The sequence below is a fragment of the Camellia sinensis genome, chromosome 6 (assembly GCF_055761805.1).
Source record: "Camellia sinensis isolate YWXY chromosome 6, ASM5576180v1, whole genome shotgun sequence".
Taxonomy (NCBI): domain Eukaryota; kingdom Viridiplantae; phylum Streptophyta; class Magnoliopsida; order Ericales; family Theaceae; genus Camellia; species Camellia sinensis.
The window spans coordinates 150,505,799-150,520,204 of record NC_138966.1 but is presented as its reverse complement, the minus strand read 5'-3'; the positions used below and the strand labels follow the sequence as shown (position 1 = coordinate 150,520,204).

General features: G+C 36.0%; 2 protein-coding genes across 3 annotated transcripts; both read right to left on the bottom strand.

Annotated features, from left to right (window-relative positions):
* Positions 1–363: 363 nt before the first annotated feature.
* On the bottom strand, positions 364–13,173 carry LOC114278612 (uncharacterized). 2 transcript variants are annotated; one of them, XM_082875104.1, is made up of 12 exons: positions 12,998–13,173; positions 6,762–6,956; positions 6,391–6,678; positions 6,203–6,302; positions 4,965–5,163; positions 1,946–2,196; positions 1,632–1,835; positions 1,463–1,552; positions 1,150–1,254; positions 666–1,067; positions 505–585; positions 364–425 (listed from the first exon to the last, which is right to left on the bottom strand). In XM_082875104.1, the coding sequence occupies exons 2-12, from the start codon at positions 6,842–6,844 to the stop codon at positions 375–377; spliced, it is 1,854 nt and encodes a 617-aa protein (XP_082731230.1). In that variant the 5' UTR covers positions 6,845–6,956; positions 12,998–13,173; the 3' UTR covers positions 364–374. The 2 variants fall into 2 exon arrangements, with proteins under 2 accessions (XP_082731230.1, XP_082731229.1); XM_082875103.1 differs by lacking the exon at positions 12,998–13,173 and having other exon boundaries at positions 6,762–7,335.
* LOC145793697 (uncharacterized) lies at positions 7,285–8,866 on the bottom strand. Its single transcript, XM_082876564.1, has 3 exons — positions 8,258–8,866; positions 7,346–8,095; positions 7,285–7,299 (listed from the first exon to the last, which is right to left on the bottom strand). Exons 1-3 carry the CDS (start codon positions 8,864–8,866, stop codon positions 7,285–7,287), a joined length of 1,374 nt encoding a protein of 457 aa, XP_082732690.1.
* Positions 13,174–14,406: the final 1,233 nt, after the last annotated feature.

Here is a 14,406-nt window from a genome sequence, read left to right as displayed (position 1 = left end):
TCAGGTTTGGATTGCCAGCTGAAAGAGTATGGGTAAGTGTTTATGAAGATGATGATGAAGCATTTGAAATGTGGCATGACGAGGTAAGCAGACAAGAACTTTAATCATATTGTTGTACTTATAGTCTAATATATCTTTTGTAATTTTCTCTGCTTGCGTATCTGATCATTAAAATTGTTTTCCATGTAAAGAGATGTCTAGCTATCCAAATTCATGCCAAAGAGGCTTGTCATGAATGTTTCCAAAATTTTCATACCCAAATTTAGTCACTAGTCACAACAGTAACAACCAAAACCCTAATTTCAGAACCAACAATGCCTTACAAATCAAATGAACATAAACCACGAAATAGTGATATTAGTACTTTTACCTTGTTAGTTCTTCTTCTTCTTCTTATTCTTCTTCTCTTTCTTTGAAAGGTGAACCTATATTTAATAAGAGCAAGTATTGTAATTAATAAGATATGTTATTTGTCAAAAAAGCTGTGATTAAATGATTGCTCACCTCTTGGGATGAAAATGCATGAGATTGTTGTTGATGTGACATTGGCCGAACAGTGGGATGACTACTAAGTGAATCCACAACCTATCATTCAATAAGAGACTTAAATTGTATATTAGCTCTAGGCAATTTAAAGTAATAACTAGTAAAAATAATTAAAATACCTGCTGCCTATGTAATGGGTTTGATGGTGCAACAACTGGATCAACGGGCACGCCTGCAGCTTGCAATTGAGATTCCAAAAATTGAATTCGTGACTGAAAATCTGTGCGTATAGCCTGAATTTGTTTCTCCATTACTTCATTCATCTTCGACTCAAACTGCATTTGATACCGTTGAAGTTGCTCTTGAACTTGTTCTTGAACTTGAGTTTGGAAGAGACGATTCTGCTCTTGTGACCGCCTATATCCACCTCCAAAAACATCAGTGGGTGACGGTCCCAATCCAAACGTCCGAACACGACCAGGTCGCTCTGGGCCCATAATTTGTGTGAAGATTTGCTCCTGTAATGCTGCAGGGTCAGTAGAAGATCCCTCCATGTGCTCTGCTAACTCATTCATTTGAGTCTGCAAGTTTGAATTCAATAATTAGCCTCCAATATAAATATAAATCATATTAAAAGTCCAAAGATAAAGTAGTATTAAATACCATAACCTCATTAACTGAATCACTATTTGACGTCCCATCTTTCATGTATGCGGCCATCCACACCTGTGACCTACTAGCAGGAACCCCATTGTTCTTTTTGGTCTCCTATAAATGAAAGACAACCAAAATTAAATAATTAAGCAATTAAATATGTGAACAAGTGTAAATAAAATAAACAACTAAGCAAATAACATCTGTTTTTGTAGAACTGGTATAAATTCATTATGGTGCAAATTGTTGACACCTTTTTAGCACATATAGACAGCTATAGATGACAAAGAATGAAAAGGATGAATGGAGAGAATAATTATACCTCCAGTCGAACTACTGAGAAAGGCTTTCGGCCTGTCCTATGATGTAATGTCTTCTTCTTCCGGATTTTTCTATTCTTCTTGCTTGATTTCTGTCCAATATGAAATTTATTTAAGATGTTATAAAAAATTATCATATATAAACATTGTTTCACATAAATAAAATTTTACCGATGCACTCTGAGTGCCCCAATAGTAGACCAAAGCCCGCCACTGATCCTCATGTACTCTATCTGGTCGATGAGCCAACCTTTCTGCATCATTCTTGAAGGGTTTGTATCCCATTGTTTTCACTCGACTTTTCCAATCTCTCCATTTCTTTCCAAATGAAGCCATTATTGTTCTCTTCATGGATTCATCTGCATCCGTATGAGCCTGCATTACAATTATAGACACTTGTAATATGCAATGTCAACTACACTTGTAATATGCATTTCATATGGAATACAATTGTAACTTATTTCATATTAAATATCCATATATACCTTTATCTCCCTCCATATGTTATCTTTGTTTTGTTTTGGAACATAATGCCAAGTCGTAAAAGTGAGTGGTGCAAGACTCCCATCTCGTGCCAAAACGCCCAAATGTGAAGCAAGGGATGTGTGTCCTTCAACTACTTGATTCAACTCGTTTGGAACAACTTTTAAAATGCCATCTTCACTAGTACCCCATTGACCATGCACATATGTGGGACCCCTTGTCTGCTTTTGTGTGGCTTGACTTGAGCTAGGACCTACAAAACAATAGTAATAAGCTTCATATCAGTTTCTTTATGATGCAGTCAATTGCATGTATTGGATACATTGAGTTCATACATTCTTTGTATTCATGTATTTTTATATTCATTAAATATTAAAGCATTGGTAATAACTCTTAAAATTTGTAGGGTATTATTTCCTCAAACATTAAATAAACCAGTGAGCTTCCAACAATGGATAACTCCAGACTGTAGTCTGAACATTAACATAATCATACTCTCGAAAGCTACATATTATATATATATATACTAAACAGAAAGAAGATGCATATTTATGACCTTTTATACAGCTATAAGGACAGAACAGTCATAGCCAAGAAAAACAGAAGGGATCACATCCCCCATGTAATTTGAAATTGTGCTCTTTTGTTTTCTTCGCATCTCATTTAATAAGAGCATCATAGATCACATTAAACTTTTCAGATAAAAACATCCACTTTACTCTTGGATGCAGCATTTGGATACCAACTGGGCTACAAGACACATGGTTATCTCAATTTGTGATGTAAGAAGACAATATAGGATCGTCCGAAAAGTAAAACAATGCATCTTGCAAAGAAATATGGATTTCTAAATGGTTGTAGAGTTATAAAAATAGCATTAAAACTGAAGTAGTAAACTGAAAAACTATTCCAAATTTACTCATATGCACTATATATATGCTAGCCATAGGAGACCCAAATTCAGATGAAGATTTTCAAAGAACCCTGGACAAATCAGACTAAAATTTCAGCTTCAATTCTTCTATTTTTGCCTAAAATTTCAACTTACGCTGAAAATTCATCAACAAAATAACCAAAAACAAAACAATTAATGATAATAGACAAAAACTGAATTAAAGCTTTGATGGAGATTGTATTGTGAACTGCATACACCACCCTAATACCAAACACAATTCAAATTCAAATCAATGCTATAATTTCTTCCGGATCATTTTCTACTATTTTGATAATAAATTTTCAAAACTGAATGAAAGCTTTAATGGAGATTGTATTGTCCACATCACTCCTTGATTTATTGTTGAAAAAAAAAAAGCTTTTTTAAAATAAAAATAATAAAATAAAGATAAGCTGCTTAAATTATACAAGTTAAATGTAATAAGTTATGCTAAACACATATTCCACTATTTTTTAATTCAAATAGTTCAATTGAAAATTTTTACCAAGAAAGACTAGAAAGTAAAGAACTCTGATGTGCTGACATCAGAATTCAATTGATGGATTGCATATTTTTCACAACTTTCCTCAATGTATTGCAGTTCAATTGTATGATGATGTCAGAGGAATTAGCTGTCCCAAAACTATGTATTCTTCATTTTAATTTTATATAATGCAACTCAATTTCTCTTCCTACAAAAAAAGAAAAAGGAAAAAAACATGTGTTTACGATTGATCAAAATAGCAAAACATGTGTTTACAATCATCAAAACATGGAAAAATATTTCGTTGTGCAGCCAGTGAATTTTTAATAAATTCTGAACATAGAGAAGAATAGTCGGATTGATCCAGCACTTTGTAACAACTGTCCCAACATGCAATACAGTACTAACTATCATGCTAATATTTGATTCTAAATTATATTTGACAACAAAGAAGATGTGATTGTAACATATATGTCCCAAACTAATTTTTGTTTTTCTTTTTAAACTTTGTAATAACTGATTTCACAATGAACTTGAACTTATTTGACTCATCTAGACAAGTAGCACATACACAGGTTACTGTCACATTTGTGCGAACAGGGCAATTGAACTATCTAATTACAAGCCCAAGTGCACCAAATTTATCCTAGCATAACATTAATGAAAACTTAACGATGTGCTCACTGCTTACCCAACCCCCTTGTAGACAGGACACCATCAAATATAAACCCCAAACAAATTTCTTATAAACAAATGGTAACGGTATTGGATTATTAAAAAAAAAATTTGTTACGAATAAACCATTTCGCAGTTTGGGGTTAAGAACAATGTAGTGGGTTATTGTTCATGTGTAATAGGTACAGGACAACTCCAGTTGGCCAATTGTTAAACAGGGAAATCAATTTCCTGTTTCTGTACATTATCAGATGTAGAGTAACTAACAACACTGCAACCAAATCAGGGGAAAACTCAAAATTTGTGCAAAATGAAAGGGATGATGAGAAATTAACTGAAGACAAAATCAGATTATTGAGGAAAAATTGTGACAAAAATAAATAAAAAGAGAGAGGACATTTGAAGACAATAAGATGCTTAAAATTTTAAATATTTTCCTACCTCGTCTCGGCAAATAGACACAGGATTGTCAAAATATAGGGAGAAAACCCCAAAAAGTCAAGCCATGCAAAGACCTCTAGAGTTCTAGGTCCAACTTGCTACAAGTGTAACAAACTTATTATGCCACAACTTTCCTCAAATTGAACAGAAATCTCAATTTCATTTTAAACTGACAAGAAATTTGATAGTTTCAGCAATACCCACAAATAAATTTTCCTAGCTCATTCACACCGATAGAATGTAAAAGTCTACAACAGATGCTAGAATCACATACTCATACAGAAAAGGAACAGAACGAGTAGAAACAAGATGTAAAACTAGGCAACGCAAGGACACTTCAAAATCAGTCTCAACAATAAGCAAGGACACTTCTATGGAAAAAAATGCCGTGTTGATGTATGATAACCATGCATGATGTATGATAGATAGGACTACAAATCTAACTCAAAAACACCATAAGAAAATATCAAGCAAAGTTGATACATACCAGCTGAAACAGAGCCATGTGATGTACTACCGCTACGTGATGTGGTAGGAAGACTGCCTGGTGGATGCCATGATGCCGGTGGATCGGGTATGACTTTCATCTTGAGTGTGTTCTGAGTCTCATCTGAACTAGAACTACTAGAGCTTGATTGCTCACTTTCACTAGAAGAATGGTCGAAGCTAGAACTCATAGATAATATCTATAAAAAAACTACAAACATAAGAGTAAGGACATGATAATCTATAAATATCTACTGCATTCAAAACAAAATAAGAGTACATGAAAGGTAAAAATGGCCATTTAAAGAAAGGTACAAAGGTACAAAAGCAAAGATTTTATTAATATGAATATCCATACAGAAAACACAAATGTAAAAGTGAATATGCTGCCAATTACAATATCATATCAGTTCTTCGTCATCTTCAAATTGTGCCTCTGTCGATGCTTCAAGAGGTCCAATAGTTTCATCAACAGTTGTTCCATCAATACCCTGCCTAACCCAATCCATATCCTCCTCACAAGTGAAGGAAGCTACATCTAACTCTTGATCACCAAATCCTTCCACTTCGTTGTGATGTAGTCCTTCATCAATAGTTGGTTGTTCTCCACACACCTCATACAAGTCTCTAGGTTTCATCTTGAGTACAACATTCCAATCTTCATCAACAGAATCATTAACATAAAAGACTTGTTGTGCTTGAGATGCTAGGATGAATGGCTCATCACTGTCTTGTTTCTTCGCATATAACAAGTGATTAAAATTAACAAGTGTAAAACCAAAATCATCCTGCTTGAGTCCCTTATTGTTATCAATCCAGTTGCACATGAATAACATGTATCTATGGTCGTGTGAGTAATACAATTCAATAATATCTGTCACATATCCATAGTACGCTACATCACCTTCCACTGGATTAATGTCTTTGGCACTTGCATAGCTAGAAGTCTTTGCCTTCACCATCACCCCACTATTCTGAGTTTTTCTTCTCAACTCACAACTCTTAGTATGATACCTAGTACCATTAATTATATACCCATTAAATCTGGTGGCCTTTCGGCTGGGTCCCAAAGCCAAAATTTTAATCTCTTCTGACAACGCTACATTTTCAGTAGCTAATAGCTCAGCAACCTATTTTTCAAAGAAAGTTATCAATATTAAACATCAATTAACAACTTCAAAAATATAGAAGCACATGGATTGAAAAAATATAGAAGACTTGTGCTTAACATGCACTTACATGAGAATTGAACCATTTGGGAAACTCATCATTGTGACGACGATCCACATCATAATCTCTGAGACGACGATGTGACCGCTTAATAAATTCACGATGTTCCCTACACAATTAAACTACTTGTAAAATGCACGATAATTATAGTTGGTATAAATACATTCACAATGAGACAAAGGTTGCATCTATCTTACTCTCGATATGGGACAACCGCAGCAATGTTAAATAACATATACCGATGAGCCTGTACCCATGTTGTGTTATCAAGAACAAAACCTTTTCCTTTTCCTAAAGCCCGCCCCATTAATATCTCAGGATTGTCATTAACATCGCAATTCCTTAACGGTCGATGGAATTTCGACTCAACATCATGCAAGTACCTTGAGCAAAATGTCATACATTCTTCGACCAAGTATCCCTGTGCAATTGAACCTTCAGGATGACTTCGATTACGCATGTATGATTTAAGCGTCATAAGGTACCTATAAACAAAAGATACATACATGACTTCCACGTATAAACAATCAAATATATACAAAATGGATATTGGAGTAGAATTACACACCTTTCTATAAAGTACATCCATCGATATTGCACTGGACCGGCAATCTTCGCTTCCTCTGCTAGGTGAATGGGTAAGTGCTCCATTATATCGAAAAATGATGGAGGAAAAATTCTCTCAAGATGGCAAAGTGTAAGAGCGATTTGGGACTGAAGACGATTTAGACCATCCACCTCTAGGGTTTTGAAACACAACTGCCTGAAGAAATTGCTTAACTCAATTAATGGTTCAACCACTTTCTTCGGTAACAAATTTCTCACTGCTATTGGAAGTATTTGTTGCATGAGTATATGGTTATCATGACTTTTCAGTCCAGATATGCTACGCTGTTTGAGGTTAACCCGACGAGAAATATTGGATGCGTAACCATCTGGAACTTTGATATTCTTTAGAAGTGTGCAGAATAGACTTTTCTCTCTATTGTTCATGGCAAAACATGCAGGAGGCAAATAATACTTGTTTCCAACCCTTTTCTGAGGATGTAGTGCCTTCCGAATTCCCATATCTTGCAAATCTCGACGAGTATTTAAATTGTCCTTCCCTTTCCCATCAACATTTAATATCGTCCACAATACATTATCACACACGTTTTTTTCAATGTGCATCACATCAAGATTGTGGCGAATCAAATTATGCTCCCAATATGATAGCTCAAAGAAAATACTCTTCTTCTTCCAATTATGACCCGAGTCCTCATTTTCCTCTTTTTCTTTCCCCTTTCTATTCCGTTTGCTAGATTGTTGACGCTTAGAATTCAATTTGAACTTAGGGCCTAGTTGTTGTAGCACATTAGCCCCTGATAACCGAGTTGGACATGGTTCGAATTCATGAGTGCCATCAAAAGACGCACTAGCTTTCCGAAATTTGTGACCCTCATTCAACCAGCGACGATGCCCCATGTAACATAATTTCCTTCCGTTCTTCAAATATCGAGAACGAGTATGTGTGTTACAACAAGGACAAGCTAAAGCACCTTTCGTGCTCCATCCAGACAAAATTGCATAGGCAGGAAAATCATTTATAGTCCACAATAACACAGCATGCATTCGGAACATCTGATTAGTTTCCGCGTCATACGTGTCAACACCGTTTTCCCACAGTTCTTTCAATTCATCCACTACAAGGCGTAAGTAGACATCAATATTATTTCCAGGTGAAGAAGGACCATCAATGGGCAATGTCATCATCATATGAGGCTGCTTCATGCACAACCATGGTGGCAAATTGTATGGCATTATAATAACTGGCCAACTGCTATGAGAGACATTCATTGCCTTGAATGGATTGAATCCATCCGCTGCTAAACCCAGTCTGACATTGCGCGGCTCACTCGCAAACTTGGGATACAAATTATCAAAATTTTTCCACACTGGAGAGTCAGCGGGATGTCTCATTTTGCCGTCATCAATTCGGCCCTCTGCATGCCATCTCATTAAAGAAGATGTTTTGGATGACATAAACAATCTTTGAAGCCTTGGAATCAATGGAAAGTATCTAACAATCTTATGTGGAATTCTTTGTTGCTTCTTCTTAACATCATTCTCCTCCCCCTCAAACTGTTTGTATCTAGGCATATGACAAACTATGCAATCATCCATACCAGCTGTTTCCTTCCAATATAATGAACAATCCCTTGGGCATGCATGTACCTTATGATAATCGAGGCCCAAGTCCCTAAGAAGTTTCCTAGTTGCATAAAATGACTTTGGCAAAGTTTCACCCTTTGGGAACGAATCCTTCAAAAGCTCAAGCAACATCGTGAAAGACTTGTCACTCCATCCACTAAGGCACTTGATGTACAATAACCGAACAATAAATGAGAGCGTTGAAAACTTCTGACACTCCGGATACAACTCTCTTTCGGCCTCTTTCAATAAATTGAAGAATTTTTCGGTTTTCTCATCTGGACCTTGTTTAATACCAGAACTTGCTGCCTCGTGAATAAAGCTTAGTGGAGGAAGTCCAAATCCTTCGTATAGCATTTCATAAGTTTCATCACCATCATTCGAATCAGTTTGCCCGACATTCACATTGTGTGGCACAGGTGATGACAAATTCTCCCCATGAAAAATCCAACTGGTGTAACTTGGAAGAAACCCGTTGATCATTAAATGTTCCCCTAACAGGCCTTTCTCCACCAATTTGACATTACGACACCGTTTACATGGGCATGTGACTTCATTCAACAACGGCTTATTTTCGCATGCAAATTTAATAAATTCCTTAACCCCTTGTATGTATTCCGGGTGCAACCTATGTTGATTTATCCAACTGATTCTCTCTTACACTACAAATGCCACTGCCAAATCAACAAAGTTCAAAATTACCGTTCCGTTTTAATTAATCTTAACCTCAATTAAGTACCTTATAATGCATGCAATATGACATCATTCACCTCTAACTAGTCTCTAATATGTTGGTTCATCCTACTTTCCCATTCAGGAATGCACAGTCTATATTGTAAAAAGCAGCTCATACCGCTCTGCTCATCTCTAACGAAATTTCGGCAGCATCTCCCCATGGTTCTCCAAATACACGACATAGACTAGGTGTACTGTTATACCTTGTCTAGTATGCACTCGGAGAACACAAGGAGTTGCTACACGAAATCTCTACGAGATGGACTATAAGCAGTAGAACTACTCATTACAATACAGACTTGTGCTCCTGAACTGTCCAACTGGACAATCCAAGAAGAGCTTCATTAAAGATGACTAGGTATCTCTAATGAAGATTCTTGGACGGGTCTAAGGCTATTTATGCATGCATGCACCATTAATGATTGCATCCCGGTGGTGCAATCTAAATTAGTACTATCAAACATACTAGAAGCATATCTAGTATAAAGCATATTAATGAAGAAACCAAAAGTTTCTACAATGCTCTTGATAGATTATGATAGATTCAAGAAATATATTGCTCTCTCAAATCAATCAATAATGGAATAATTTTGGCAGGAACTCATGGATGTGGGAAGTTCAAACCCACTACCCAAACCAATAAGTGTACCAAAGATCGAATACTTCTAATGATGATGATGATGATGATGATTCAGAAACATCAAAGAGCAACCACCAAATGAGGAATCACATTCACAATCACAATTACAATCACAATCATATTAGTTGAGGAATCACAATCACAATCACAATCATAGTCATCCACGTTAATAACTATGAAGAAAACTTGTTTGAATTGAAGACCAAACTTCACCATATAATACTACAAATCAAGACAAAGTTACATGCAAGACAATTCTTTCACATGCTAGCTAGATGATTATTTATTTATTTATTTTGGGTCAAATAACCCTCCAAATGAAGTTAATTGTATCATACACTCTCTCAAATTAATCTATCATGACATTATAAAATTAGAAATTAATTAAAGGGTTAATTATTCCTATATGGTCATGTGTTATCCAAGATTAATTTTTCTTTTTTATTTTTTCTGATAAGGATATGTTTTACTGTTCATTCTATTCTATGATCCTTAGAAACCTATATGGTCATGTGTTATGTCCAACATGGAATGCCTGTGAACCATTCTATTCTATGATCCTTAGAAACCTGCTCCCACATCTGTGTCATAAAATATAGAATGAAATAATGTTGAATTTATATATTTAGTAGCAGCAATTAGCTGTGTATTTCATTATTACATTTCCTTACAGCATGTAGATTGGAAAACCCAAAGCATTTCTCCTTTATTAAACTGTTGAAGATGCATATAGTATATAGGTAAAATGAAGATGCACTTTTGAGGGGTCCCCAAGTACTTTTTTGAATAATTGGTGCCAAGGATCTATGGGGAATTTAGGTGTAATCCTGTTGCCATTGTGAGGAGATTGAAAGATGTGGGCCTTCATGGAATAGAGGTTTATAGAAGTGATGGAAAACTGGCAGGTATGAGAATGATTTATTCCCATAAATGCTTACTTGTTTGTGTTCTGAATTTGAAAGTGAACTGGATGTCAAGTGGTTGCTTTAATAATTGGAAATTTGTGTTATTAAGAATTTAATCTATGTGGGTTTTATAGAGTATAGTGTATGCATAGAAAATGATTAGTACCGTCAGATGATAATGAGATTTGAAGTGTTTTTTTGAAATGTGATGCATTTAAATTAGTTACAAATTCTGTTAAAATTTATCCGTTAGTGGTTTTTGACATTAAATGTAATGTGCAACCACAATCTTAACCCCAAGTCTGTACCTTAGGTGGGCTGACCCGACCTGAATTACACTTAGAATAGCCTTGGGCCTAGTGTTTGAAACCTGGCCCAGCCCATGAGAGGCAGCCAATTAGCCTGTGAGAGGCAACATGTCAGCCTGGTTTCCCAGCTCATTGACTCATCTGGTCAATGAATGAGAGGGCTATAAAGAAGCCAAGAGTGATGATTCATAGGACACCCACAGGTGAATGTATGGTATGGGTTGTCCTCCAGTGTCACTCTAATAAGTGACCTACAACAACTTCAATTGGTAATTATAAGCTTTGCTATTCTTATTACTCCTAGAATAAGAATTTGACATATAAATTGATGGATTAGTTTCTTGTTTTAACACACACACGATTAGTTTGGAAAATGTTGTAGTGTTGAATTTACTTTCATAGCTATAGACTTTCTTCATTCCTATGCTTTTTGTCCTTAGAATTGGTGCCTTCTTATGATTAGTCAGTATCAGCTAAATGAACTGTGTTGCTTCCATCTCAGTTTCTTAAAGTACCATTCATTAGTAACTAGGGCTTTTAAATTTTCTCAATCCTCACGAATTCTACACGGCCATTTTTTAATCTAAGTTGAGGTACAAGAAGCATGGCAAAACAGAAATCAAGTTATCAACCCCAAGTATTTTGAGAAAAGGCTTTACTGAATTCCAAATAACTGGCAACCAATAAGATTGCATAGATCTTCCTCTAATTCAACAATGGAAGGGAGGGGGGCTGTGGGTTAGTTGTCACTTGAGTAATGAGTATGTGCATGTTTGTGTCTATGCATGTGTTTTTGGTCAGGTTCAACTGGCCAATCAAATTGTACTTTGGCACCCTTCAATGTCCTGACCACGAGATTTAGCCTCTTTCCTGACTGAGTAAAATCTGTTGCTTTCTGTCATATCATATGGTAAGTCTAAGTGTTGCTATATGTGGTACTCAGTTGGTGAATAGATTCAAAAGTCTGTTCGCTTTTGGGCTTAAGCTCCTCTCCACCTCAATCCTCTGAGGGAGTTGACCTTGATTCTTTGGTTGGAAATTGCCTCCAGTCTGACATATCATGTAAAAGGAAACTACTGGAACTGTTCTAGTGTATGAACTGCATAAGGGAATATTTTGGCATGTCTCAAATCTTAAGTTAAGTTATCTTGGCAGATGTTGCACTTTTGGGAACTTGAAAGTTGGAAATGCCAATTATGATGATATAGCCACTAACAATAGTATTGGCAGCAGTTCATCTAGTTTCTTTTATGGATTTTATTTCAGGCATGGATAGACTCTACCTCTTCTGAAAGTAGTCTTGATGATGAGACTGGTGTAAGGGTGGTTGCCTTGTTTGATCATGAGGAGGTTGGATCTAATTCAGCACAGGGAGCTGGATCTCCTGCCATGTTGGATGCTCTATCACGAATTACAAGTTCCTTCAGTACCGATTCTAAGGTAGCACCACTTCCTGTTACATTTTTGCATTATAGTTGTAGTGTACTAACATGTTTACATTTTCAATATTCATAATCAGACTAGTTGAGATCTCCTGAACTTTTCTGTATGAAAATGGGAAATATATATATATATATATATTTGATAAGTAATGAGAAAAATGTGACCTATATATCAAGAAAGGCACCAAGGGGGGTGTCATCCGAATACAAAGGAAAAGCCAACAATAGGAACATGTGACCTATACTACCAATTTACTCCATAGTCTCTACAAAATCCAAAAAATTGATGTAAAGATGGTTCAACACAGCCTTTTCTGGTTTCTTAGCTTTTCTATTATTGTAAAGCTTTTCTATTATGAAAAAGGCCAGATCGGCTGTACAAAACCATTAACATTTAAATTATACATGCAAAATGTACAACAAATCAGCTTGTAAAATCAAAGCAACAACAAATTAAAGTGAATTGTGAGTAAAATTACAAAGCTGAATCTCTAAATCACAGAGCTGAACTGACAGAGATAACTAGGGTTTAGACAGCACAGAGAGCGAGAGAGAGAAAGGGGGAGAGAGAGAGAGTAGCTCACCGATCTGAATCGATTTTGAGAGAGAACTTCGAAATGGCTCGGATGAATCACCGATCTGAATCGATTTTGAGCGAGAACTTCGAACAGTGCAGAGAGGGCGAGAGAGACGGAGAGAGAGAGACCGCGAAAGTGAGAGTGAGTGAGAGCGCGAGAGTGAGATTGAGATTTTCGCTTATACTGCTTATCATATTCAAAATAAAGGTGAAACAGGAGAGAAGGAGGGGGCCGAACAAAAAACCATTCCAAGGCGTTTAAAAAACGTCTTTGATTCTTGAAACGGCGTCGTTTCAATTACAGAAAAACAAGACGTTTCTAAAACGCCGTTAAATATTGGAAACAATGGCGTTTTGAAAAACGCCGTTAAAAAAACGCCGCCTAACCCCATATTTCCTGTAGTGAACCCAACGATGCCTTATCCCAACTACATGGCGGTTGAAACCTACTCTAATCAATCAAAATATATGACCTACTAGATGCTCAAAATAGAGTTGGTTTATCTTTTCTCTTCTGATTTCTCAAGCTATGTACTTGATAAATATATATAAAAAAAAAAGAAGTAAATCCCATTTGAGAAACACTTGATGAAATCTGGTCTATATTTTCATCTTGTTAGATAACATTTGACCTCATGAAATCAAAATCGAGGAATTATGTCATGAACACCTGAAACCTGGTCAATTTATCAGCTTTTTTTTGTTGCCAGAAATTATGGTGATGCTGATGGTAATGTCATGTATAACTGAAAATTGATATTTAAAAGAGATATGGATTGGGTTCATGTTATTATATGTCAGGAAAAACTTGGCATGGTTTTTGTTGCCAAAAACCTGTCTTATGAGTGGTTATACATATTGTTATCTCTAATTCTAACTTCCATGGGTTAGTGACACTTAAAACAGATAATAAAATATTTTTCTTTCACTGCAGATCTTTATGTTGAGAAGATGCGGTACACTGCTGTGACATGCGTGTCTCGTTCATGTCACCCTACAGTCCCTGTTTCATACATTGCTCAGGTTCTGGGCTTCACCAATGCTTCGCCTATAGAAACAACTGAGGAAAAGGATTCAGGTGGATTGGAAGAGTGTGTGGAATGGTTGAAGGCCCAAGGTGCATGCCTTGTTACAGAAAATACTGGAGAGATGCAGCTTGACACAAAGGTATGTTCTGTCCCTGCATCATAATAGACACTAAAGTTTGACAAAAATGAAACCCTTGTGTCCGGGCTCCTGTTTCCACAATGTCAGCAATCCACCTTTGGTACTTGTAGGTACTTGTAGCATACTGCATATGGCTTAAACTGCATAACCTGTGCTCATAAAATGGAATTAATCAAATGATTCTGAACTATCTGATGTAATTTTTATGTTCTAGTTATGAAACTATATTATTTTTGCCAAATGTCATAT